Here is a 27,148-nt window from a genome sequence, read left to right on the forward strand (position 1 = left end):
AGGTTTTGCTGTGTGCTTAATTATTCAGTGCGAAATCTTTTTTCTCTTTTTACGAAAAGAAGATTCTTTAAAGATAAAATCTTCGATCAATAACAATTCCAGTATTGTAGATTGAAAATTTGAAATTATTCACAGTGCTCCCTCAGTCAAGTTGAGTCCTGTCAACGTCAAATATTTTACTGGACCGAGTAACTACTAGTGATTTCATATAGTCTCCATTCCAAAATTTAATCATTGTTTAGAGTAATTTTATATACACTCTCCGTTTTAAAATATAAATATTTTTAGGTTTTAAATCTTATACTACAATAATATGTATATAAACATTTTTGGTTATATTCATAGTAATACTACTTTCATCCATAACTTTTCAAGTTTAAAATTATATCATTTTATCTTTATCTACTCTTACTTCTATCCGTTTCTCATTTATTTCATTTCTTGTTTATTGAGCGACATTAGTCTTTTTTAGTAATCTTAATCTGTGCTAAATAACTTAAAATAATTATATTTTGGAAGAAAGTTACTACTGTAGATATAGTAGATATAGTCATTCCATCTGTTTTATATCATAAAATTCTTTAGTTTTGTCTATATTTATCCATTGATTGATATATATTATCTGTAGATGCATAGATTTGTTAGTATTCATTATTCATATGAATCTAGACAATAATAAAATGTCTTACGTTATAAAACGGTGGAGCACATAGGGTGGGTCAATTACGAATAAATAGAGAGTATATTCAAATTAATACTTGATGGGTCAATTATATCCTAAGTAGGCATATTTTGGTTTAAAATATAAATATTTATAGGGTTCAAAGGGGCCACATTATGCATGGATTTTCGTAATTTTTATTATTCTGATTATTTTATATTTAATAAGTTGCTTAGAAAAAGAATCTAATTATTTAAAAAATAATTACCGAAGTGACTAATAATAAATCTTCAACATCTCCTTAGTCTATGGTAAACAACATATACATATTTATATTTTGGAACTAAAAAGGTGCTCGTACTGCTCTGGATATTCAAGGGGAAATGCAGAAATGTATCTATTTCACGTGGGATTTTATTCGAAACTTAATTATCCAGAATGCCCGTGAAACACGCACCGGGGAGACTACTATATAAGTGCGCCGTAGCAAGAACGCACTCGCATCTCACAATAGCTAAGCTATATAAGTGCGCCGTACAACCACCACCACCGTCATCGCGGCCTCTTCGTCTCTCTCGGCGAAAACCCTAGCTAAGCTAGAGCGGAGCCGGCGGCCGGCGGTAGCTGCCATGGATGACCCGAGCTTCGGCTTCCGCATGCAGCTCGCGCTCCGTCGCGGGCTTTCGTACTACAATGACCCCGCGCCGCAGTCGGACTTCTTCGAGGCGGCCACCAAAGGCGACGTGCGCCGCCTCCGGGGTGAGCGGAGCGGCGGGCCTCCCGACCCGATTAGGGGTCCATTCATCCCTCATCCTCCTGCCTCGGGATCCGATGCCCCGCCCTTGCTTTGCGCCTTACTATTGTTTTTTTTTTCCTGTTTTGGTTGTTTGGCTGGTGCCGAAGAGTTGGCGAGCGGCGAGGACGCGGAGGGGAAGGCTCGGCTCGCCGCGGACGCCTGCTGCTTGGGTCTCGGGCCGCTCCAGGCGGCGGCGCGCTTGGGGGAAGTGGACGCGTGCAAGTGCATGGTGGAGGAGCTCGGCTTTGACATCGATGCTGGCAGCGAGCTTGGTACGTATATGTTTCGGAGTGACGGCTCTGATGTATGCTTCGACATGAGCGATTTCTCAGTTTAGCAACATTGATCGTTTTTGTATGCCCAAACGGCCAAATTAATCGCGTCAATTGAACATTGTGTCATCTTCATATGTAGTTGTATGTACTACTATTCATCAATTCGGTAGTGCATCAACCTTCACGTTTATCTTCCCATGGTGTTCAAGGATCGACTCTGCTTTGGGTTTTATGTCACACTAAGCGCTAGTAACTCTTAATGCCGCGCAATACTTAGGTCATAACTAAGTGCAGCGGTAAAGTTTAGTGCAAATTCATCGTTTAGCTGGGGGGAGGGGTGTGTATTCTCTACCATTATGGTAGTTCCATTACAACCATTGATATGTGGGCCCTAGAAAGCTGGGAGATATGCTGGTGATTTCAATGGTTGCTTGCTTTTCCTCTGATGTTATTCCCAGGCATAACAGCTTTGGCTTCTGCTGCGTTGGATGGAAGACTGTCTCTTGCAAGGTACCTTCTTGACCATGGGGCTGATCCAAACAAGAAGGACAATGCAGGCTCTGTTCCTCTTCATTGTGCTGCAAAAAATGGTTACCTTTCTACTTTCATTCAGATCAATATTAACCAGTTAATTTCTTGATGAAAAGGAAAAAAAAATGTAACAGAGTGCTTCGTTGTCTTCTAGATCAATTTCTATTTATGCCATTTAGACATTCACGTATTCACATATCCTATTATTATTATTATTTCCGTTTTACATAATTCCTGTAGATCTAACAAAGGTAGTTTAACTGTTTAAGTATTCTTATAAAGGTATGAAAGAAAGAAATGTTGATTTGATTGATTTTCCCTAGTGCTTGCTGGTCTTTGGTGCTGTCCATACCTACAAGGGTAATTAGCATCTCCAAACTTTTTTTATGCCACGTCTGCTAGATGAGCTCAGTCACATGTCTTGGAGCTTTTCTAGGAGATGGTGTAACATGGAAAAAGCCAAACGGCATATTTGCAAATAAAAAAAAAATTGTGAATAAAACTTTTATATACGTATTCTTAGTGGTCTAAAAGCCAAGTTTGGGAGAAAACTTCGGTGAAAAATACCCCAAAATGAACTTCAAATTTAAGGTTAAAAATCATAAGTATAAGCCAAAAGAAGGGGATTGTACATGTTCCAGTTTTACTTATTTACATTATCAATGTTAATGCATTCTTTAACTCGTATTTGCCTTGTTATAATAAAGTGGAACTAATATATTTGTTTCCTTTCAGTTTCCAATATAATCGTATTGCATGACATCTTAAACAATTTATTTCACCCAATGGCATCAAGTAAAAGGTGCATGCTTGGTGTCTATTGAGGACAGGAAAAATATTGTTGTGAATCATGCATCTTTGAAGAATATGTGCTCTTTTGTTGTTTAGCCATCTGATTGATAAATCCTTTTTTTCCGCATTTGTGCATTTCGTTTAGGACATGATGAAGTAGCACGACTCTTGCTATCTAGAGGAGCTAGCATTGATATAGCTTATTTTCATGGGACACCACTACATATTGCTGCTGCATATGGGAAGGCCGGTGTCATGAAAGTTCTGTTGGAGCACCATGCAGATGTAAGTAGTTTCTATTTCTGTGCATGTGGGCTTTTAATACTAACTTGGTATAATGCAAATGTATCTAGTATTTTGGACCACGGGTCCACTGTGATATTTCTCTTTCCTTTTTGTTGTAAATATTCGTATTCATCTCCTAGTATTTTGGATTACTATGAATTCAAATATTTAAGGTTTAAATGACTTACTTGCATGTTTGATGGTGTGACCACAGCTTTCCTTGCTCTGGACCTTCCATTATTCGCAACCAAATTGACAGATGTTTGGTGCCAATAGTGTGATGGATTTTGCATCGCGCTATCTTATGAAACATAATAGAATACTTATAGTACTCTCTGCGGTGCAACGGTGGGCATGCAGGGTTGTGAATCTTGCCACTGAAGGTTGAGTCTCATGGTGTGGGGTAATAGATCTTACCCCATGCCATGAAAAAGTGTGATTTTTTTCTTGTCCAATGGACCAACATGCTGCCATACCCAATTGGATTGAAAAGCTGCTGTTGAAGTTGTGTCCCTGTATTGCAAATTGCGTAGGATTGTAATGATTTTGTAGCCCCATTTCTAAATAAAGTGTGAAGGTTCATGAGTATAGCAGCATGTTTTTTTAGGGCATGCAAAAAAGGATTGCTCATCTAGTCATCTTTGTATTAAGAAGAATAGCAGCATGCTAATATTTGTATTTTGCAGGATATAATTTCCATATTCTGCAATACATGTCATTCAATATGTTTACACTAAAAGAAATATTATTTTCCTACAATGTAGCCAAACAAGGTTTCAGAAGTTTTAGGTACACCGTTGGTTGCAACTCTTCATGCTACTTCGCAAGGACTAGCTGAATCTATTTCACTCGAATGTGTAAAGCTACTTGTTGAGGTAACTTGAAGTCTCTTTATGGGACCAATCTATTTGCATGAACGGTAGCATTGACAATTTTATATGTTTCATACAAACAGGCAGGTGCTGATGTTAACTATAGTGATCGTGACACTCCGTTGGTGGTAGCAATTGATATTGGCTTGACTGACTGCATTAAGTACTTGCTAAAGGCTGGTGCAGACCCTAATATCCCAACTTGTCATGTGAGTTTTTGTATCCTTTTTACCTGGTCATTTATTTTCTTGTCAAAGATTTGTGGTCAATGCTAGATATGCCCCCATTATATAACTGTGTCTTGTCACCTTGAGCCTTAGGTACTTGACTGCTAAGAGATTTATCTGACTACTAATATGAGTGGCTAAAAGGTTGAAATGAATTGTGCTTGTGTACAAATAATTATTATTTTTGTATGTTATTTGGTTCGAGTGATGTTGAGACTTCTAGTAATGTAGCTCAGATGACATTTATAGCTCAAATGGCATATAATTGTGCATAAATAACTTCACCTATTTATGCACATTTCTATTTATTTATTGCATTATATTGTCCTTTTGTTGTTTTTGTAATAAATGTTTGTGATAGTCCCTCCATGGTCAATATTTCTTCCGAGACAGTAGTTATGCTATTGTTACCTGTTGCTTTGCAGTGTGGTGCCTTGCCAATACAACAGGCTGCAAGCTGTGGAAGAAGAAAGGTTGTGGAATTACTGTTTCCCTTCACTTCCCCCATTCGAGCTGTGTCAAACTGGACTGTTGAAGGAATTATTGCCCATGCCAAATCAAAACATGCCAGATCAAAATGTTCAAAGCCCAAGGTGTGAATGAAAATAATTCATTGTGATTGTTCTGTATTTCCTTATGTGTCCATCAATTTCTTTTATCATAAAAGTTTGCACTAAATGTTGGATTACATGAATTTATTGATAATCATGTTTTCTCTAGTTGCACATTATTTACTTCCTGAGAAACAAGACAGTCTTGCAGCTCTGTCCGAAGAACAAGCTTCTAAAATAGTGTTGTACTGCTGTTTATTTTACTGTTTAGAGGACACACATACAGTTGTTGAGAAGCAATATCAAGTAGTTGAAAAATCCTTTTTTAGCACTATAAAAATGTCACACAACTTAGGTGGCCTTTTTTTTTTGCTTTTTACAAGCATAAGCGAAACAACTTATTAACAATTTTAAATATTTTTTGGATAAATTTTATATATGTGTTCTTAGCGACCTAAAAACAAAAACTGAAAAATAAAGTACAATGAAAAAACCTTAAAATCAACTCTAAATTTAAGTTGTAAAATTCAAATTTTGACTTGTAAACATAAGTATAAGCAAAAATATGAGAGTTTTAATAGAGAAAATTGATAAGAGGGTGTTTATTCTATTCTTGCAATGGGAGAAAACGGGAGTGGGTTGTAGGAGTTATTTTCCTTCCTTTGGTGAATTGAAGGAGGTACTGTATAATGAGTTGTCTCGTCAGTACTCACTCTATTTTATATTATAAGATGTTGACTTTTTAAAAATAAAGTTTCTTTAAGTTTGATCAAAATTACAGAGAATAAAAAATTGCGACATTTTCAACATAAAATAAATATACTCTCACAATATATTCAACGTTCTATTTAGAGAAAATCTGGTGTTGTAGATATTGCTACATTTTTCTATAAAATTAGTTAAACTTTAAAAAGTTTGACTCTAGAAAAAGTCAAAGCATCTTATAATATGAAATGGAACGAGTATTATGGAAGGGTTTGTTTTGAAAATAATAATATAGATTGCCTAAAAGTTAAATTAGCTTCCCAGTGTAGGGGTTAGTTATTTGATATCCTATCCCAAAACTAGGATAAAAATGGCATTGTTCTTGTCGATGCTGGCCTTCCCGAAAGCTAGGAGGCATTGTGTTTGTTTATTGCTTCACCACGAACTAGATACCTTCCATAGAGATGACTCAGACAGCTATAGTACTCATGGGGATTGTTCATGTTAACTTCGTCCTCAATATTTAATAGATAGAATACAAAATAACTAATACTCATGTTAGGAAGCTAACTAATTATTTTTCCATTGAATTTTGTTATTTTGATGGGTAAACCATTCCTTAAACCTGCTGCTACAGTACAATTGTGCATGATAATGGAAAGGAGCATACACTTATTTACATAACAAATCCTATGGTAGGTCACAAATTTGGGGAATTTGTGCCTAGTCTGCATTTCATGAGTTATGAAAGTGCAAGAAAGGATGCTAAATCTCGTTCTTAACTAAACTAAGAATAGAAAGATTCAAAATAAAAAAAAATGCTAAGGAAAAGAAGAGGATTGAGTCAAAAGAAATGGATGTTTTGGAGTTTACAGTTTGCTTATGTAGGCGGGAACCTGGTATTGTAGGCATCCTTATGGTGGTACTGTTTGTGCTGTACCAACACATAGCACATAATGTCATAATCTTATCCTCATTGTGCAACAGAGGTGGTTTTTTCTCTATATTCCTATCATAATAGGCTGGGTAAGGAAAACTGCCAGACAGTTTCAGTGAGGTTTCTACTTGTTGGCAGCACAGAAATGAACAGACTCATTTGTTGTTGTTTTAGTTTTATTAGAGAAGATCTTGATGAGATATGTCATGTGGTGATAATTCAGTGCGGTCCAAAACATAAGGTCTGATGTTTAAGGTTCAGTTTGTGGTGTTGGTACTGTTAGGATTGTTGTTAAGCTATCGTTAAAATTCAGTTGAAAGTGTGGCTATTGTTTGTTCAAGAAATAAGGGCACAAGTATTAACAATGTTGGTAGAATTAAATGAAGGAATGTTGTGATTGGTTAAAAAGATGGAGTAGGTGAGAAACTTTAGTGGTGGAAGTTTGTGATTGGTTTAAAAGAGAATGTATGTGTAGAAATTGTTATTTTAGAACAAAAATTGAATGCTAGAAATGGTTGTATTTTGGGAAAAAACTATTTTCTAGCGATGGGATATCAAGTAATAAATTGATCACCTACCTTCCGTGTTCTGTTATGAAACAGAGCACAGGTCATTGTCTCGGGTTTCATCTTATATATTGTTTCATCATTCTTAAATACAAATTCAATATTAGTTCTTTTCAACTATATATAGTTTTTGTTGCTATATAAATTTGTTTCATCAAATTATTTTATCTTCGGACGGTTTTGTACATTTAGCATCAGTGTATTACCTAAATTAGTTGGCTTCATAATGTAGGACAAGCATGATGATCAAAGTAAAAAGGCTCAGCTGAAACTACAAGGCGAGAAAGCCGTTAAGAGAAAGGACTACCATGGCGCCTCAGTTTTCTACTCAAAGGTATGATGTAAGGAAGGCGCCTTTCTTTACGTGAAAGACAATGCAGTTATATTTTCTTTGTAACATGTATGCATAGACGTAGAAAAATACCCCCTCTGGTGTGTGTGTATGTGTGTGTATATATATATACAGGTGGCGCTACACAGCGCATCATAGAAACACTGCGTGCTATGAAGCAACGTAGCGCGTCACACAGCGATCAACCAACCAACCTTCACGTCAGCCCACCCCCCTCCCACCACGACCACCCCCAACAAAAGCTAGTCAAGTTAAAAAAATAACTGACGGATGTGAGTGTTGAGTTAAAAGAATAAATTATATATGTGTGAGGTGTTTACTATGATACACCGTGGAGTTAAAATTTAACTGATGACAACATAAAAGAAATGCGTGCGTTTATTGATTGAGGAGTTAAAAATTAACTTTCATCACACATTCAACCCCACTACCAGTGTGTTAGTTAAAAATTAACTCATATGCCTAGCATGTGTTCTGTAGTTCGATAAGTTAAACTTAACTGCATAGTATAACAGCGTGATGTACGTGTTTGGTGGTGGGCGTGTCAGTTAAAAAATAATCAATATGTATGCAACGTGTTCTTGAGTTAAAAATTAACTTGTGTTCACTGGCTTGTATTCGTGCTTCCGTAAGTTAAAATTTGATCGAAAGGAGTCAAAGCTAGCTTAACTCACTTTATTTGGGGCACCCCGCAAGTAATTCAAAAAGTTAAAATTTAACTACAACGTGCAAAGGTGGGGTGGTTGCTCTATTGGTGGGTGGTTTGGGTCTGGTTTAGTTGTGGTGTGTCAGGCGCTGTTTATTACGTAGAGCTGAAAGCGCTGTATAGTAGTTATATATATAGAGAGAGAGCAAGATTAATATGTGCAACCCCTTTAGTATAAGCTATTCTACACCCCCTTACTTCCAAGGCCTCTCAAGGCCCATCCCACCTCCCACCCCTCTTTCCTAGGCCCAAAAATCATCTCCACCTCAATTAAATTAAAGAGTTCTTCACGTGGGTCAACCACTTATGGGCTTTCCCTCTTGTGTATCTAAGCCTACCCCCTCGTCTCACAGGAATTCTGTAGTAACACGAAGGAAAAAATACAGTAACACGACAACTAATTCGCAGTAACAACGTCAAAACATACTCATAAGGGATCTACTTTTTTAAAACACTTTTTTTCTAACAATGCGGTAGAAACGTTTTTTTAAAAAATAATATATGTTGAGAGATAAAGTTGTTTAAAGTTTGGAATCTTAAGAAATATATATAGGATTTGTATTAGTATACACTAATGTTATGACAATAGCTGCAGTAACGCTACACATTCTATATAGTAATAACGTCATGCTACTATAAAATATGTGTATTGTTACTGCATAATTGTAGTAACATAGCGATATAAGTGCAGTAACAGGTGCGCTGTTACTGCACAATTGCAGTAACGTCGTGATATAAGTATAATAACATCATGATTGAAGGGCAGTAACACGAGGTGTGACTGCATACTATTGCTACAATACAACTAATACATGTGGGAGAGCTAAAAGGTTGTATTTCCAATTTTAGAGAGCAATATCTCATGTGTATTATATTATTTTTTAAAACCGTTTTCACTACCGTGGTTAAAAAATATGATTTAAAAAATAGATCTATCATGGTATTGTTACTGTATTTTATAAGACATGTTACTGTATTTTTGCCTTCGTGTTATTGCATTTTTCAGACAGACGAGACTGGACAAATGTGAGGTGTGGAGAAAGGTCAAATGACGTGTTTGACCGATGGGGGAGAACTTTGACTAGGCCAGGAGAGAAGTTTTGGGCCCTTGGAAAGGGGTGGGAGGTGGGTTTGGGCCTTATGAGGGGAGGGGGTATAGAATAGCTTATTCTATAGGAGGTGCACATATTAGTTTTGCTATATATATATACACACACGGCAAGTCATGACTCACTGGTTGATCCAAAAACATATCCAATTACCTCCAAATTTTGATTTATATGGCTCAATAGATTCTTTATTTCAAATTCTTGTAGCACGCAATTTTTTTTTCCATTTTTGAATATTTTTAAATATTCGTTTGAGATTTTTTTAAATGATACATAACACATTGATTATTTTATTAATATTGTATAGTCACTTTTAGAAATCTCCAAAAATGAAAAAATTTTGCGTGCTATAAAATTTTGATATGAAGAATGTATTGAGCCATATAAATCAAAATTTCGAGCTGATTTGATATGTTTTGGACCCTGACTCACGGAGCGGCCCGTGAGTCACGACTCATTTTAGCAAAACTCTATATGTGTCTGTGTGTGTTTGAGTTTTTCCAGTCTGACCTTTGAAACTTTGGCTACAATAAAATTTGAAAATACTTAGTTTCAAAACCTAGAAATGATATGTTTAGATTTGTCTTGAAAAGTACTTTTATAGTCTCAAATCTTTTAGGTTCTATAATCTTATTCAAAGTTGTATGGCAAATACCATAAAACAAGTCAAACACCATCTATTTTTAACTGGAGGGAGTAACCTATGCTTGCGAGACGTTTATTATGAGCATGCCTTTCTATACGTCTGGCTAAACTTTCACATATTTATTATGAGGCTGTCTCTTTATAGTTCTGTCTAATTACGAGTCATACATCACTATGAGTACATTTATTGTTGGATTCACTATCCTACCAGTGTCCATCCCAGTTGATCGACTTGAACACTTGGAAGCAATTCATGCAAGCTTCAGTGAATCGTAAATACTTCTCTGTTATCATTGATAGACATGGGAACCAGTGTTTTTAGCTCCATCGTTTCGCTGTTTCTACTGCTTATAAGCCAAAATTTGAATTTTAAAACTTAAGTTTGGAGTTGATATTGTGGTTTTTTCGTTGTTGTTTATTCTACACCATTTACTTGTGAATCGCTATGGACACGTATATAAAAAATTACCCACAAATTATTTTTCGTTTACAAATAAGTCTTTTTGCCTTTTCTTCCCAAAAAGCGAAGCAATGGGAGCTGAAATGGTGCTCTTCTCCAGCTCATCATAACTAGACATTTATCAGCCCTTTACAACAGAAATTCTGCCTACTTCTGAGTAATTGAGTATTTTTTTCTTGTGTTTTGATGGTCGATGCAGGCAATTGAGCTGGATCGTACTATGCAACACTCTATTCGAATAGGAGTCTTTGCCATCTTCAAATGACTGAAGCAGATGCAGCCTTGTTTGATGCTGATACTTGCATAGAATTGCGGCCTGAGTGGTTGAAAGGTTATTACAGGAAAGGAGCCGCACTCATGTTGCTGAAGGTCAGATAAAATATAAATTACTTCACCTTGCACTATATTTTTCTTGTTCACCTCCCTTATTTAATCTCCCCAACGTTTGTTTTATCCGTAGGAGTACAAAAAAGCATGCGATGCATACATGGCTGGACTGAAGCTGGATCCTGGAAATGCTGAGATGGAGAAAGTATTCCGGTAATCTGTCTCAAACCAAGTTTCACTTCTTCAACCTGTTCGACGGTTAATCTATTGCATAAGATTGACCGTTTTTTTGTGGTGAGAACACATCAGCATTTGAATAATGATGCATATGAACCATACCAATGCATGCTACGAACGGATTGGAAAAATGTGTCAAGCTGCCCCCATATTTTTGTTTCAGTATGGTGGATTCTTCTTCTAACCTGTAAGACTTCATTTCACGCTTGCAGGGAGGCTGTTGAGGCGATGAAGAAGCATCATGTTGCTACAAAGAGCTTCAAGCCATCCAGTTAGATAAGTAAACCAGCACGGCCACGTTTTGTGATATATTTGTCTAGGAAAATAGTACGTAATGCTCTGAGGCTATGAGCTGGAGCGCTACAGTTTACTGGTACTGTATCACCTTTTGGATCACATAGCATAGTTGTGTGCTACCGTGCTGCCTACGTAGTAGTTGTGGGAGAAAAGTGCTCCTGCGTAGAGAAAGCATTGTTGCCTTTGGCTCTTAGCGCTAATGCCATTCGTCCAGAAAACTGCTCATGACATGATATCATCTAGGACTCTTATCATTTTATTATTGCCTTATTACAATGTAGCCTTTATCATCCTTGTGCTACTTTCGTCCTAAAATAAGATCATTTTTAGCTATTCTGGATCGTTTTATTTTAAAATAAGTTCATTTTAAGTAATCATTGCATTAAGAAATAAATGTGTTGATGATAAATATAGGGAATAGTTATATTGAGATATGATAAAGTATGGGATGTTATAGTATTTTAGCTTTTTTATATATTGTTAGATGGGATGAGTGCAAAATAAAATTATTTTGGGAACATCCATACGTTGGGTGCATTCATCATTGAGATTTGAGAGTACTGAAAGACACCTGCCCCCAGGTTTGGCTACGGATATTTTTGCAGGCCTTTATGTGGGCTTATTTTACATGCCTTTTAGCTGGTTTTGTCATGCTTCGTTTTGGCAGGAAAGCAATTTGTGGGCCTCTGTACTAAAAGGCCCATTACAGTCATTTGGTTTCTAAATGGACCGAATACCGAGGCCCAGCTAAGTCATAGGGAACTGATCCTTGAACGTGAACCCGGACGAATTCCTCCATCAAAGCAGACTGTAGTATTATAATAGTCGTTCACTTACCATCCGTGTATGTTCTATACGATAAGATAATGTGATACCTTTCGTTACCTTTTCAGGAATAGTAAAACTACACCTTTTTCCCTGACCTTTAATTATAACCGATTTCTTGCTGCTTGAATAGCAGTAAGCAGGACTGCAGGAGTAAAAAAGAAACAGCCGGAAGCAGCGAGATCTCTCAACCTGATCGATGATACTGTCAATTTGGGATTGAACTACAGAATATTCTCAACAAGCTTTCCCGGCAAACTTACACTAACTGCTCCATTCAATTCAGAAGCTTATCTGATCGCTTCCAATTCAAATAAATACCTCCAGAGCTGCAGGTCTCGAGTTCGACCACTCCGGCAAGGAGAACTACACTACCCACAAACCGAAGCTTCTGCATCCAAAAACTTCACTAGAAAACTAAACTAAACGCAAATCTCTTCGGAAACACGACCAAAAAGTTCGGGAAAAAAATAATTCTTAGAACGATATATATATAGCTTCTGATGCGTCCGTCACCCAGCTTATCGGGCTCTCCGTCGAGGACGATGAACTGGAGCGGACGCCCGCTCCGGCCGGCGAGGAGTTCACGAGGAGGACGAAGCGCCGCCGACGTCGTCCTCCCTGGAGTCGTCGGAGAACTCGTCGTTGTACATCTCCTCCACCATGGGCTTCCACAGCCGCACCCGCGCGTTGATGAACCAGTTCGATATCTGCATAATGCATATACACACGCACGCTAAGCATTAGGCCGTATGTGATGATTCGTGTGTTCATTCATATCAACCACAGGTTTTTTTTGTCATCTAAGGTACTACCTCCGATTCATAGTATAAGATGTTTGACTTTTTTGTTATAATGTTTTCGTCTTATTTAAAAATTTAGTCTAAATATAAAAAATGATAAGTCGTGCTTAAAATTATTTTGATAATAAAGTAAGTCACAAGCAAAATAAATGATATTTCCACAAGACAAATAATCAACTATTACAAGCAAAAAAGTAAAACATCTTACAAATAAGAGATTAGAAAATTAATTACATCCTAGCCATTGTATTCGGGATGCGCATAGTTGTAAAGTTGGAGTTAATTCTTCGGAAGCAATTTTACTATTCTTGAGAAAGTAATGGGAGAGTAAATTTTGATATCTCAAGTTACTTCCTCAATGATGATAAAATTGTTTATTTTTCTGACCGACTCAAAAGTTAGAGAGAAGTACTCATTTTGTTTGACTTTTTAGATTTGTCTAGATTCCTATATGTATCAATGTATATGTTTTGTATATGTATCTATATTTATTAGCACATAAATAAATTTAGTCAAAGTTAAAAAGTCTTATAACGGAATGAAAGTAATAAATGAATGGATTCTAATGCTATGAAGTTATAGAGTTTTATTGCGTACTTGGGTTCTACTTAGACCCGTTGTCACGGCCAGCATGAGCTTCTCATGGTCATTCGGATACCTGCATATTTATTTAAATGTAAACTGTTAGCTAGGTGGTAGCATTTTGATCTCATCTTCATTAAGGAAATTAACTTTGCTATTCATATCATCTAATTTAACTATTCTTGCACCATGTATACACTAAGCTTGCACTATATAAAACAATGCAACTTTAATTTTTTTTCTTCGTATTGGTAAGGATCCATACTAAAGCTTAGTATTTCAATTTTAAGTTGTTGTATTGTTTGTTAAAAATGTATATTTCAGATATTGATATGGTGTTGAAAAGGTTGATCAATAGATAGGAAAAACACACACACATTGACAAATAAGACTTCAAAAAAGTTTGATTAGAGTCTAAGAATGAACTTTGCAGATAATAATTTTGCATTGAAACTAGTTATTTTAATCTTCACATGATCCATTTACAAATAAATTTAGGAAAAAATGTTTAACTTGGCTTAAGGAAGTCTAAATTATTTGGTTTTATTTGTGAAATACAAATATTAGGATCGAATGTGATTATATGTGAAAGCTAAGGGAGATTGATGAAGCGAAAAGCTTACGGGTGGAGGAAATGGTCGAAGAGCCATGCCCGGAGGACGGCGACGGAGTCCTCCGGCAATCCCCGGAGCGGCCTCCACGCCTGCTCCGCCCGCGCCGCCGCCGCGTGCTTCGTCCGCCGGACCAACCTGTTCACCACGTCCTCGTCGTCGTCGTCGTCTTCGCCGTCGGCGTCGGCGTCGCCCCCGTCATCGTCGTTTTCTTCGTCGCCGTCCTGGGCCAGCCGCAGCAGCGCCGACCTCCTAGCCGCCGCCGCGGCGTGGAGCCTGAGCTTGCGCAGTATGGCGCGCCGCAGGTTGCCGAAGTGGCGCGACATGGCCTGCGCCATGAGGGCCGTGTACCCGGCCGTCGCGCCGGCGCCGAGCGCCGGCTCGAACGACGCCGACACCCTCCTCAGCTCCCCGAAGTAGTGCTCGTGCCGGCTCTCCAGCTGCGTGGCCGACTCGGCGGCGAGAAGCGCCATGGATTAATCACTCGGAACCAATCTCATACTTTCGTGGAATAGATCAACCATGAGTGCGACGCAATGGAAGAAGGGATTGTGTTGTACGGACCTCGCTGAGAAGGCTGAGGAGCTTGGCCTGGACGCCGCCGCTCTTGCCGTCGTACGGGAGGCTCGCCTCCGCCCGAGCGCGATCGCCACCCTCTCTCATCGGCCCCTCGTCGTCACCTCGCCGCGCGCTAGCGATGGCGGGGTCCACCTCCCCCATGGACACAGCCTCGCGGAGCAGCTCCTGCGCCGGAAGCAGGTACCTGGAGCCACGCAGCGCCGACACCATCGTCTCCGGCGCGGCGCCGGCAGCACGTGAACGGCAGCAGCAGCGCGAGCGGCGGCCGTCGTCTTCAGCCGCCGCGCCGGAGCCGAGCGTCAGGACCACCAATGCCCCGCCGGCACCACCACTCTCGGCGCCGCCGGTGATCTCCTCGCCGCGACGCGCCGGCCGGTGGTGCAGCTGGCAGTGGCCGCCACATAGCTGAGAGTGGAGCTGCTTGGTAGCCACCATGTCAGTCAGCTTGTGATCTTCAGATAACTACCCGCAACAACTGCAAGCAACTGAACTGACTGACTTAAGGATGTGACCATGTCATGTGAGTGACCTGAAACTATTTTTTTCAGGGCAAATCAGCACACATAAGATTTGACAAACTGATTAGAAAGATAATTACACTGATCCTTTATTTTTCTTTTATCAGAACTAGGAGATTGACAGACAAACAATGTGCATACCTCTTGCCTTAGATCAGTGCTGGTAGTAGTACAGAGAAACTGAATCAGCAAGAGGTGGAGAGAAGACCAAATGGTTATGGCTGCATACATGCATAAATGCCACAAAAGAGGTATGCTAAAAGGGCATTCACCACTGCAGATATATATAAACACTGAGCCATACTACTACTGCAGCTGCATACTGCATACTGCCTCTCATCAGTAGCTGGGATGGCTGGCTGGCTAGGTTGGCCATGTCCACTGTGCACCTTGGACCATCATCTTTGCATTGAAACAGCACCAACCACATGCATGATAGTATTCAAACTTTGCAACTTTAGTGCTAGTAGCTCATTTTGTTTTGTCACCATCTTTTTTTTTTATTTTCCCCTGTCACTATACTTGCTAGTTGCTGCTACTACAATACTGCTACTCAGGAGTACTGTCCTGTCTCCTCTCTGCCTATCTACCCTCTTCTTGGTAGCTTTTCTTGGAGACTGGATATGCATTGTGCTAGTGGTATGCTTGCTAGTAATAGCTCAGCTCAGGTTCAGCTGAGCTCCCTCTTCCTGTGTATGTGTGCTGGCTAGATGCAGCAGCAAAGTCATATACACTACTATACAACCTCACACACACTATGACACTATTTCTTAGTACTGTCTAGTGTATAGTGTGTGTGGAATGGATGAGAGGAAGGTAGATATAGTATGTGTTGTAGAATCTCAAGAAAGGGCAAGCAATGCTCACTAGTGTGCAGGGCTGTGCCACTTTGTGTGGTTGTGTCCTAACCCTATGGAAAGCCCAGAGCTTTTTTTTCCTGGGGTACTCCTGCAGCTTCTGTTGCTGGCTGGCTGGCTGCTTGGAGAGTTGGAGTGCACATGACATGCAGAGGGAGAGAGCCTGTGCATGGAACCTAGCAAAGCAGCTAGCAAGCACTTTGGTCTTGCTGCAAATCTACATACTACTGCTACCTGTGTGTGTGGTACTTGGATCATGCATGGTAAGGGTAACAAACTAACAAGTGTAGCATGCACATAAATGGATAGACAGACACATCACACATCAACAGGTGATCAGTTCTTAGAGAGAGAAAGGTAGATGCTGAGAGAGAGGGGGAGTGAACAGGAGGAGGAGGTCAAAATACAGTTTTTGGGAGGTGTCATTGAGAGGAGCTGTCCATTGATTGATTGGACTGATCCTAAGAGGGAAGAGGAGGAAGGAGGGTTGCTGTTTGTTTTTCTGGGGCAGTGGTGCCTTTTTGGTTCAGGTGATCTCTACAGTGCCGTTCAAACTGGCCTGATTTGAGCTTTGAACTGGTGACTTTTGACCAATCGACGCACGCCTATCACCTTCCAAATGTTTTTTTAATGTGCTAGCTGATGATACTGTGCAATTATCTTCTTTTAAAAGATTTATCACCTTCTAAATGTTTTCTCTAACCCTATAGTAGTATTAGTATATGCTAACTGATGGTACTGTACAATACAATTTTTTTTCCCTATTGAGAAAATACAGTCTGGATTCAACTTGTGATAATGGCAAATTTACAATTGTTTCAAATAAAAAACCATGCATGGAAATAAATGGGAGGATCAGACTGCTGCCTGACATAGTGATATTGCTATTGCAGTAATCTATGCAGTGAATCTAATGTGAGGTGCATTTAAGTATACTGAATGGTGGAAATATCAAATTTTACTACAAATATATGCCAGTTTTAAACATTGGATAAAAGAGCTATTATCCTTTTTTTTTAAGCTATGCCTGTGCTCAGGTTGAACAGAGGAGCTATGTGTGACACAGCAAGTCAGTAACAGAGAAGACAGGGAAAAACAGAAAAAATAAATATATCTGTACATATACACACGAAAGGACATGACACAATGTCATCAACTTTCGTCTCCTTCCTGAATAGTAATAAATTGTAATTAATTATACGAAGCCAGTGGTGACGATTGATGAAGGAACTTCTGTCAGCTGATTTCGTTTCGGGATAAAAGGCAATTAGATTTTAATCGACAATTTAAGTTTGTAACTTTAGGAACCGGCCTAACTAGTTTAGTGGAGGTATGGTTCTTGAACTCTTGGGTTCAATTATATTTTAGCACCCTCATCTTTTTGCTTATACTTATGCGTATAAGACAAATTTCTAACCTTAAATTTTAAGTTGATTTTAGGATTTTTTTCACCGAAGCTTATTTTTTAACGTTGGCTTTTAGGTCAATAAAATTCGTATATAAAACTTTTATTTACAAATTATGTTTTACTAGCAAATATGTCGCTTGACTTTCTTTATAAAAAGCAAACAATCACCCCCGCCCCCTGGTTCGTCTTGAAAAAATGCCTCAAAAGGCTTCTGGAAAACGACACTTGTTCCTCGATAATCTACATTTTTTAAGGTAGGAATTCGATGAATTTGATCCAATTTAGTTGTAACTTCTTTTGTTTTCATATGGACTGTCCAATCAGTTCTAGTTTAGACAATAGGATAGTTATAGGTCTGCGGTTTCTGGTAAGAAAGAGAAACTTTTCAATCCAAACAATCTAACAGACCACATTGATCCAAAGTTTTGGTTGTGTGCATCATGTGATACAGACGCAGGATTTGATTTCAGTTGTCTGTATAAAAATTGGTCCTAAGTTCTAACTATAGGGTTTCACTGATTCCATAACAAATCACGATCACATCACAAAGCCACAGCTCATCCAGCTCCTCAATAATTGACAAGTGGTGGTTGTTAAGTCTTTGGAGTCATCGAACCCACAACACAGAGAAGCCATAGCTGGAGTGCCATTCCCGGGGCCCACATGACAGCAACATGGCGCATTTACTCGTACAAAAAATGCAAAGAGCCAGTCCCTGCAGGGCCTGGGCAACCACTGCAGCTTCAATCCTGCACCGGCAAGGGCTGCCAATAAGAATTTAAAATTGTCATGAAAAATGAAAATGACAAACAGTGGATGGACTGACAGAAACCATTTCCACAGAGATGAATAAAAAGGAGAGTAAAATACAGCTGGTGCTCAACTCCAGTAACATAAAGCGTGAAGCATCAACTTGCAGAAGCAGAACAGAAAGCTGAAGATTCTCCAGCAATCTGTCCATTGATCTCTCTTCTTTTCTACCTTTCTTTCTTTTTTTCTTTTGTCAATAGGCTGAACAATATATACCTGGATGACAAGTAGTTATTACAGGTGTTCTTTTTTTACAGCATGGTTCTGAAAATCATAATCTTTTACATGTATGATGTATTCCATCTTTACAGGATTCTTTACCCCTATAACCCCCCACCAACTAAACTTAATTATATTACATTTCATGCTATACCCCCCTCTTCTGTACCAAATGCAAACTACAGCTACAATTTCCATGCTTTTTCAGGCATGTTATTCTTGCACTACAAATTACAAATGCTCCCCCGGGCAAATTTTGCCACCATGTTTTTGGTATTTCGACCATCTAGGCCACAAAATCATGCATTAGAGGCGACGGTTCAAACCGTTGCCGTTGATCTATTTGGTTCGTGGATTCATAGTCTGAAGAGGCCGCTGCAGCAACACCAATAGAAGCAGTGGAGTTGTAAATTTCTTCTTCTCCGGCACCGGTGAAACCTGGCTGATGAGTGTTCTGAACTGAAAGTCTGTTCTCAGCATGCTGTAAGCCTAGTGTCAATGACACGTTGCTGTTCCCATATCTCCCGATCCCTGACAAATGATAAGCCATGAACCGAGCATTCTCGTCGGAATGATGCACTACGGCATCATGGAGGAGGCTGCCTTCGGCTTCGCCCGGCCTTTGGTCCTTCAACATTAGGTTCATGAAGCTGTCGTCTTGGTTGCCTTCATTGTGGAAGCTGGCTGGTGCTCCACCAAGGTTCATCATCCCGATGTTGGCTTTGGATTCACCCAATTGACTTGGTTGACAGGTCTGGCTCAGAGAGCTTTTCAGATCCTCCTTATCTTCAGATGTTGCTATTTTGTCCTTGCTTCTTGGCACGTTGTCGGAAGAGGAGTTTGAGTCAAGATCTGCCTCCCCAATCTCTTCTTTATACATGTCTTCAATCATCGGTTTCCACAAGCGAACACGGGCATTTATGAACCAATTTGAAATCTAGGAGACAAAGAAGAATATTGGTTAGTTCAGAAACTAATTCTATCCAATCACTTGATGCATAGTGCAAAGTTCTGCAGAGAGACAGGTTGAATTTACAAATAATTGGATATGCATTCAAAGCCAAAATGGTATAGCATCCATTGTTCCAACAGAGTATGATTCCAGAACTGATGGAATAAGGTTTAATGAATTGCAGATGACTTATTCTGAGAAAAAGGATGATATGCATGCAGATAATAAACAGTTTCCCCACAACATGGCATAGATTTTGCAGCGCATGGGTATACACTGAGATGCATTAGTAATTCCAACATGTGACCATATATTTTACTTATGTCGACACATGCCAATGATTGGTAACTATGTTATAACTTTAAGATAACAGGTTATCTTTGTATGATAGAAAAAAAAAATACCTGACTTCTTGTTAAGCCAGTTTGTCTTGCTAGCATTAGCTTTTCAGAATCTTTTGGATACCTAACAAAGCAACAAAGTGTCATTATGACAAAAGCAAAAACAGGCGAATGGAAACGAGTGTACAAATAAAAAGGCACTTACGGGTGAAGGAAGTGCTCAAAAAGCCAAGCACGAAGAATTGAAACTGAGTTTTCAGGCAGTCCCCTCTGCGGCCTCCAAGCATTTTGCTGTAACAAACCATACTGCTGGAAAGCGCGCTGCTGTCTTAACTGCTGGTCAATATAACGGAGGCGTGTTAATTTTCCCTCTTTACCAGATGAACTCTCCTCCTCTCCTAGTTTCTTCCGGATAACATTGATCTGATCATTGATAGCATCTTTGAGACATCTGAAGTGTTTTGATATTGTTTGAAGGGCAACTGCAGTATAAGGCTTGGCAGCTCCAGACCCAGCAACCATATCAAAAGATGAGACAACAATTTGCATTTGATGATAATAGTGTTTGTACTTTCGGTCCACCTGAAAATTAAAAGAAATGGCGTGTTGATGAACCAATAAGAATATAAAAAGATTGCCTGTAAAACCACTACTCATCTTACTGAAACTCCAGTCAACTTGAGCATTTAGAAGATAAAGGCTTTATTTGAAAAGCTAATAAACCCACCTAGACTAGTTAGTTTCAAGGCCTTGAAGTTGACCCATCTCTCTAACTTCTGCAAGAAGCCCAACTTATGAAGCTCTTGTAAGAAGCCAAACTTTTTTTATCAATAAGTCAAACAACTCTGAACTGTGGATTATATGGCCCATCTATGTTAACAGTGAATACTAACATCATATCTAACACTGATTTGGTGGAGATTCCAGTGTCCAACCAATATTATTCTAACAAGATAACGGAAGGAAGGACAGCACAATTGACTTTTGACATGTGAGAGATATAAGCTACAACTACCACTAGACAAGTATTTGTTTCTGGAACTTTACTTTGGAGTGTCTAGATTAAGCTCGCTCATATTAGTATGCATAATCTTTCAGTCACTATTGATCTTTGTGCTGATTATCAGTATAACACTTAGCCCAGCATTTAAGACACTTCAATTTGAGTTCAATAGAGAAGAATAGAGAAGGGGGACACATTTTTTTAAGCCTTTTGTTTCAAATAAAACAGTTTTCTTTTTTTGAGAAAAAGAATGGCAACAGATTCACACACCTCATCCAACATCGCCATAAGTTTTGCCATCTTATTCTGTAGCTCCTGTTTCTCAGCAGCAGAAAGCTCAGGTGCAGCATTGGCAGTAGACTCCTGTGGGTTGGAAGATACCCCCTCACCTTTCGAACCCCCATCGGCTTCTTTGTTATCTGATTTTCCTGCCTCAGCCTGGTCTTTCTGTGCTTTCTGTTTTATACTCTTCCAAACACTGACGACCTCATCAAGCAATTCTTGTGCTGCTTTCAGATACTTCGAGTGTCGGATTGCCTGTGAGGCCTCAGATTGCATATTCTTCATTCTGTTGTCATCGCCCTGGTAAGAGTGTGGTGTTAGCAACTCTTGTTTTGCAGACCAGTAAGGGTATGAAGGCGCCAGGATATGCGTGTTGAGGCTCAGAGACAACCCTTGGCCTGGTGTTGGTGCAACACTCATTGAATTGTGATTGTTCAATAGGCCAAACTCAATCTGCGCACTGTTATGAGTATCATTGTGGATGAGATCAGCACCAGCACTATGTGATCCATCCATCAAATGCATCAACATCTCATTTCTCATATCTTTGGCAGGACCAAAAGAGCGCTGCTCTGTATATGATGAGACCATGTTAGGTTCCCTTGCCGATGAATCTTGAGAGATTGCAGTTGGATGGCCAGGCAGCTCCATGAAATTCTGTTGATGTTGGATAATGCCACTAAATTCCGTGTATGGTCCAGAAGATCCATTGCCAGGATATAACATGTTTCCTATTGCTGATGGCACAGGATATGATGAATTGCCTGAATCCGCTGGGTACATAGCTTGTGAGTCTCTTTCATTGCCGGGACTTGAGTAATAAGTAGCCATGTCGCAGCTTTGACAACTCAATTAGCAAGATTACTGTGAAGGCATGGATACTGCAGGGAAGCAATTACAGAGTTCACCAAACCGAAATTCTGATTGAATTGCCTGTCAAAGGGGGAAGCAAAAAGTTGAAGAAAACAATGACATCAACAAGGTAGATAAATGGGAAAGGTAAACTATTTATGAGACACTCAAGTCTACACCACATGATGAAATAGTTAAAAAGGAGAAATAAAACCACAATGTAATCGCCAGATCTTGCTTTTTTATTAAAAAAAGTATGGTTCTGCAACTATTGCAAAGACACAGGATATACACAGAGGCCAGTCACGAGTGAGTGAGGCTCAGAGCCTGAGACCCACAATCTTGGCAGTAGTTACCTCTGTTTTGTTCTCTTCTTTCTTACATTTTTGTAGGGAAGAACAGAGGTTATGGTCAAGAAACAAGAGGATATATAAACGGACAAGGTAAGATGCCGAATTGCAGGCTAAAGGTACTGAACTACAGGTGGTCCTTCATCTGAGTTTAGCTAAGGTTATTGGCCTTTTGCTCCTTCCTTATGACCTTACCAAGATAATGAAGACTGCAAGAATGTGGCCATAAATTCTTTCTACTTGATCAAGATAAGGCAACCATTCAAGAACCCGATGAGATAACTGATTCTATACCACAGATAAGAATTTCAAGGCCACGGATACTTGTACGTTTTTTCCTTGAAAATGGAAAGAACTCATAAATGAAATACCTTGTTGGGTCAACTGATTGATGGCAGAAGCATGCACCGGTAGTCGTCAGAGCTCCTTCATAAGCTCAGCAACGCCATAGGAGGGCTCCTTGCTTTGTGATTACACTGAAAGACGAGATAAAATGACCTCAGATGGGTAGCTAGACAATCGAGACCAGCAAATGGATAATAAAAGCTACTATGTTACTTGTTTACACCTCAAATTTTCAGTAGTTTTTAACGATATGAAAGAGGTGGAAACCAGGAGAAATGACCAAGGTAAAAACTTTGTTGCCACACGCAATAGAAAATGAGGCAGGCCTAAATTTTGATGAGAAGAGCAAAGAATTCCATTGCAAGAAGAATATAAGATAGCAATCCAAGACAAGAATCGTTTCCACAAAAGAAGAGAGAAAAAGGAACCGAGCTTTTTATGAGCATGGCTTTCATGCAGACATCCACAGAAATTAGAAGGCTCATGAACAAGTCGCAAATCAAAGAGAGACTCCACTGTAATCAAGCTCAATTCTGCCATCTTCCCCCCAAAAGCTCTGCCGGTGGCTGGAGAAACATCTGGTAGAAACCCAGAGGCTCCTCTCTCAACACCAAATGGTGGTTGAGCTACCAAGAACTCCATGAGACCCAAAATTCAAGAAAGACAGACATGGATTCTGAAGCCAAAGACAAGAGCTTTTGAGGTGAGAGGATGTAAAAGAACACCAACTTAAACTGCAGAAACACCATACCTTCAGTTTCTCCAGAAAACCAGCTCAAACATCACCAAAAGGTCTCCAATCCACTAAAATTTCCAGATGGAGCTTCCATAATCACGGATCCCCAAGTCAACCGAATACGCAGAAACACCAAGAAACCTCGCAAATTCAGAGACGATAGGCTCTACCGCCGCTCTCAACAAAGCAGCCAAACCCCGTGCACTCTCGCACGAACACCACACATAATTCAGAGAGACCAGAGACCAAACCAATGATTGAGGTCATCAACACCGCTCGGGAAAACCAAAACAAAAAGGATTAGTTGCACCCACCAAAATCAGACAACACAAATCCAGAAGGAAGCAAGAAGAAGAGCAAATCACGTATCCCGGGGGAATATGCACCCCCCCAAAAGAAAAAAAAAAGATTTATTTTTTCTGCTGCTGCTTCAACCAACAGAGGCCAATGATGCAGATGGGATGATAAAAAAATCTGAGGAAGATTGGAGGTAGACCTGATGTTGTGCTCCTCATGGGAGGCAGAACCAGAGGCAGCAGAGATTGCTGTCAAGCAGCTGTCCTTCACAGAGCTGAGGAGGATGAGGAAGAGTGGAGGAGGAGGAGGAAGAAGAAGAAGAGCAAGAACAAAGAAGAGAAAGAAAATCAATTGCTGCCTCTTTCCCTCCCAGTATGGGGACAAAAATCAGATCCCAAGAGAACAATATGAAAAAGAGGAGGAAAAAAAAAAAGCAAGAGGGAGGAGGAGCTCTCCTCTCCTCTCCTCTCCTCTTCTCTTCTCTTCTCTTCTCTCTCCTTCTTCTCCTCCTTCTCCTTCTTGATGCTACAAAAATAAATAAATAAATAGAATTAAAAAAAGAAACACCCACCACTACCACCAACAACCAAAATAAAGTAATTGTGGAGGGCCTCCAAAAGAGATTAGAAGAAAAAAATGTAGTATTTAATTTCTCTTGGTGTTTATCATTAAGGAGGGCGATTATTGGGTGGGGTTTGGGGTTTAAACCAACTTACTACTCATCAAGCAAGCTGGTTGGAGGAATTTGGCCTTCTTGGCGGTGTGTCCACCACAACTTCCAGTTGCTTCTCCCGTCACGATAACGCGTATTATTATTAATATATATACTGGTATGGAGTGCATATTTTTTTATTCGCATTGCACAAATTGTGCTCGGTCCAGTTCATCCTTAGAAAAAATTGAGATGGGGGCCTTAAGTCTAAACGCCAATTATGATACTATATATTCTGTAGATGAGAACAAAGGAAAAAAAAAGCCTCCAGTGTACCAACTTTGTTTATTTTTTGGGCAAAGGGTATAAATTATAGTTTACTATCGTTTGGTATGCCTAGAACTCTTACAAGTACCCTTATCTATCATTTCTTAGAAAAGTGAAGTGCGTAAAACCGTGCAATTGGGCTTGCTCCGCCATGCTTTAAAATCTTGCAAAAATTTGTATGGTTTGACAAATGGTACATAAGTATTTTGTAGATTTATATTATTATTTTGTCATCTACACTTCCTAAAAGAAGAGAGTAGTTATAACGGCGAATCTATCATTTCACCTATTATCATTGTTAATTTTCTAAATTACTCCCAGAGCTTCTTAATTTTAAAATGAACCATAAATGCAAATGAATAGCAACAAAACCATATTAATGTCAGCATTCCCTATAGTAAAATGATGGGTAAATAAATTCTTGTTTATTTTAGATAATATTATAATGTTTTATTTTTACCTCATCTTTTCGCTTTTGCTCTTATAAGCCAAAATTTAAAATTTTAACCTTTAATTTAGAGTTGATTTAGGAGTTGTTATCATAGTTTACTTTTTAATCTTAGCTTTTGGGTCACTAAGAACATATATATAAAAGCTATATTTATAAATTATTTTTCGTTTGCAAATATGTTGCTTTTTTTTTTCCTTAAACAAGCAAAAGGATGACTCCTTCACAGGTAACAAAGCACAGTCATTCAACTTGTGTAAAAAAAATGATAGTTCAACTTCAAGGGTTAGACCAAAGTTCACTGGCTTCCCTCTACTCCAATTTAACTTGGATGTTGCATAAATATGGTGTAACCAATGGTACAACAGAAATCCCATCTAGTGTTATTAAATGGAGGGAAAGGTAGATTTGCTCTAGCAAAATTCCATATCTGTCAGTATGCAGCGCCCTATAGTACACTACAAGCGCAATAAATGGCAGCACGCTGGACGTTTGCTCTACGATGGTACGCCAGCTAAACGCAGAGATATGCAAGATCATCAAATCATTTCTGGACAAAGACATGGGCAGAGGATTTATCACATGTGGCATCAAAGTCCCAAGGAGAAAGCTCAGATGGAGGGGACCTCACCACACATAAAAAGGAAAAACGCTACACTCACTCACTTAGGGCATCACAAATGTATTACACAAGTAGTCACTGTAAAATAAATATCCTTATATGAACCGTCTTCATATATTTATATATCATGAGTGTAATCATTATATTATTAGCTGCTAAAGTTGTCCATAGCTATTTGGGTTGTACATAAGAATAAATGCTCTTATTTTTTTCTTATTTGAGACTCACTTTATTTTTTTTATTCTATCAATAAGCACCGTAGAACATAAAAAATTATATATATATATATATATATATATATATATATATATATGAGTTTGAAGTATACATGTTCCACGTCGGGCCTTATGTCTTATATAGGTATTAAAGCCACCCATGATGAGTAATGATCATGGTCTAATATCAACTCTTATACCCCATCTTGTTTTCAATATATATCACTAAGCCTGAAGGTACTTTCATCGTTTTCTTCCTATTTTTAATCTAGAATAAATACATATTACTAGTTTTATACTCATAAAAGTACTGCACAACCATGTTTTATTAATGTTGCTTCCTCTGTTTTATTTAATACACAAGACATTTTATTTTATATAATGATAAAATATTTGATCAATGGCTACTCTATTAATTTATCATCCGACACAAAAGTATAATAATAAGAAATCCATTCTGGATAAAAAAATTACATCATGAAAACTATATCTAATACGGTAATCGTTAGTCAAAGTTTTATTCTTAAAAAACAAAATAGTCTGAAATGTCTTATAATCGGAAAGACAGGAGGAGGGGTGTGGCAGTACTTACTTGTACCGAAAGGTTGGCGTGCACATCCTGTGGGTACGCGTAGCGAAGGTGTGGCCAGTAGGGGTCGTTGTTGTTGGTGTGGTCCCACGGGGTGGGGTGGGGAGGGAGAGAGGCTGTGCCGCCTGTGTTTGTGATAGATTGATTGGGGTCCCCCTCTCCCTCTCTCTCTCTCACCGGCTTCTTTTCGCACCAAATGGAGACGCCCGGTGCCTTCACCTTCACTGCGCGCGGCCCGCGGGGCGGGGGGACCTCTCCCGCGGCGCTCCACATCGGCGGCGGGCCAAGCTGAGGGGAGGGGAGGGGAGGAGGGGTTGGTGGTCTCGATCGGTTGCCTCGTCGCGGCGTGAGCCCGGAGCGGAGCCGCAGTTTCTCGTTCCGGCGGTGGACGAGCGGCGTCTCCTTTTTTTTTTTTTCTTCTCCGGCCGCCGCCGTTGCTGGTGGCTGCTCGGTGGCGCGCGGCGGCGGTTGGGAGTCGAGAGAGGCGTGTAGTGCAGTGCACGTGTCGTGACGAGAGGACGGCCGCGTGGGCAGGGGTAGAGTTGTAAATGTTTTTATTTTTCTTTTTTTTTTCGGTGGAATAAAAACCTGCAA

At 39.3% G+C, this 27,148-nt stretch overlaps 2 protein-coding genes and 1 pseudogene across 2 annotated transcripts; 1 reads left to right on the top strand and 2 right to left on the bottom strand.

Annotated features, from left to right (window-relative positions):
• The first annotated feature begins 1,290 nt into the window (after positions 1-1,290).
• LOC102717975 lies at positions 1,291-11,633 on the top strand (annotated as a pseudogene).
• Positions 11,634-12,359: 726 nt separating this feature from the next.
• Positions 12,360-15,200, bottom strand: LOC102718257 (BEL1-like homeodomain protein 11). The gene is made up of 4 exons (XM_015835183.2): positions 14,717-15,200; positions 14,165-14,592; positions 13,557-13,617; positions 12,360-12,866 (listed from the first exon to the last, which is right to left on the bottom strand). The coding sequence occupies exons 1-4, from the start codon at positions 15,164-15,166 to the stop codon at positions 12,741-12,743; spliced, it is 1,065 nt and encodes a 354-aa protein (XP_015690669.2). The 5' UTR covers positions 15,167-15,200; the 3' UTR covers positions 12,360-12,740.
• A 3,312-nt stretch (positions 15,201-18,512) lies between these two features.
• On the bottom strand, positions 18,513-24,406 carry LOC102712237 (BEL1-like homeodomain protein 7). The gene is made up of 6 exons (XM_006650344.3): positions 23,901-24,406; positions 22,695-22,799; positions 21,110-22,054; positions 20,042-20,418; positions 19,900-19,960; positions 18,513-19,480 (listed from the first exon to the last, which is right to left on the bottom strand). The coding sequence occupies exons 3-6, from the start codon at positions 21,950-21,952 to the stop codon at positions 18,830-18,832; spliced, it is 1,932 nt and encodes a 643-aa protein (XP_006650407.1). The 5' UTR covers positions 21,953-22,054; positions 22,695-22,799; positions 23,901-24,406; the 3' UTR covers positions 18,513-18,829.
• Positions 24,407-27,148: the final 2,742 nt, after the last annotated feature.

The sequence above is a fragment of the Oryza brachyantha genome, chromosome 3, assembly GCF_000231095.2.
Source record: "Oryza brachyantha chromosome 3, ObraRS2, whole genome shotgun sequence".
NCBI lineage: Eukaryota > Viridiplantae > Streptophyta > Magnoliopsida > Poales > Poaceae > Oryza > Oryza brachyantha.

Coding starts and splice junctions, on each gene's coding strand:
- LOC102712237 (XM_006650344.3), bottom strand. CDS start 21,952: ATGGCTACTTATTACTCAAGTCCCGGCAATGAAAGAGACTCACAAGCT. Junction 20,419..21,109: donor TTATGGCGATGTTGGATGAG/GTGTGTGAATCT, acceptor TTTAATTTTCAG/GTGGACCGAAAGTACAAACA. Junction 19,481..19,899: donor CTGGCTTAACAAGAAGTCAG/GTATTTTTTTTT, acceptor TTTGTCTCCTAG/ATTTCAAATTGGTTCATAAA.
- LOC102718257 (XM_015835183.2), bottom strand. CDS start 15,166: ATGGTGGCTACCAAGCAGCTCCACTCTCAGCTATGTGGCGGCCACTGC. Junction 14,593..14,716: donor TCCTCAGCCTTCTCAGCGAG/GTCCGTACAACA, acceptor TCGGCCACGCAG/CTGGAGAGCCGGCACGAGCA. Junction 13,618..14,164: donor TTCGACCATTTCCTCCACCC/GTAAGCTTTTCG, acceptor ATAAATATGCAG/GTATCCGAATGACCATGAGA.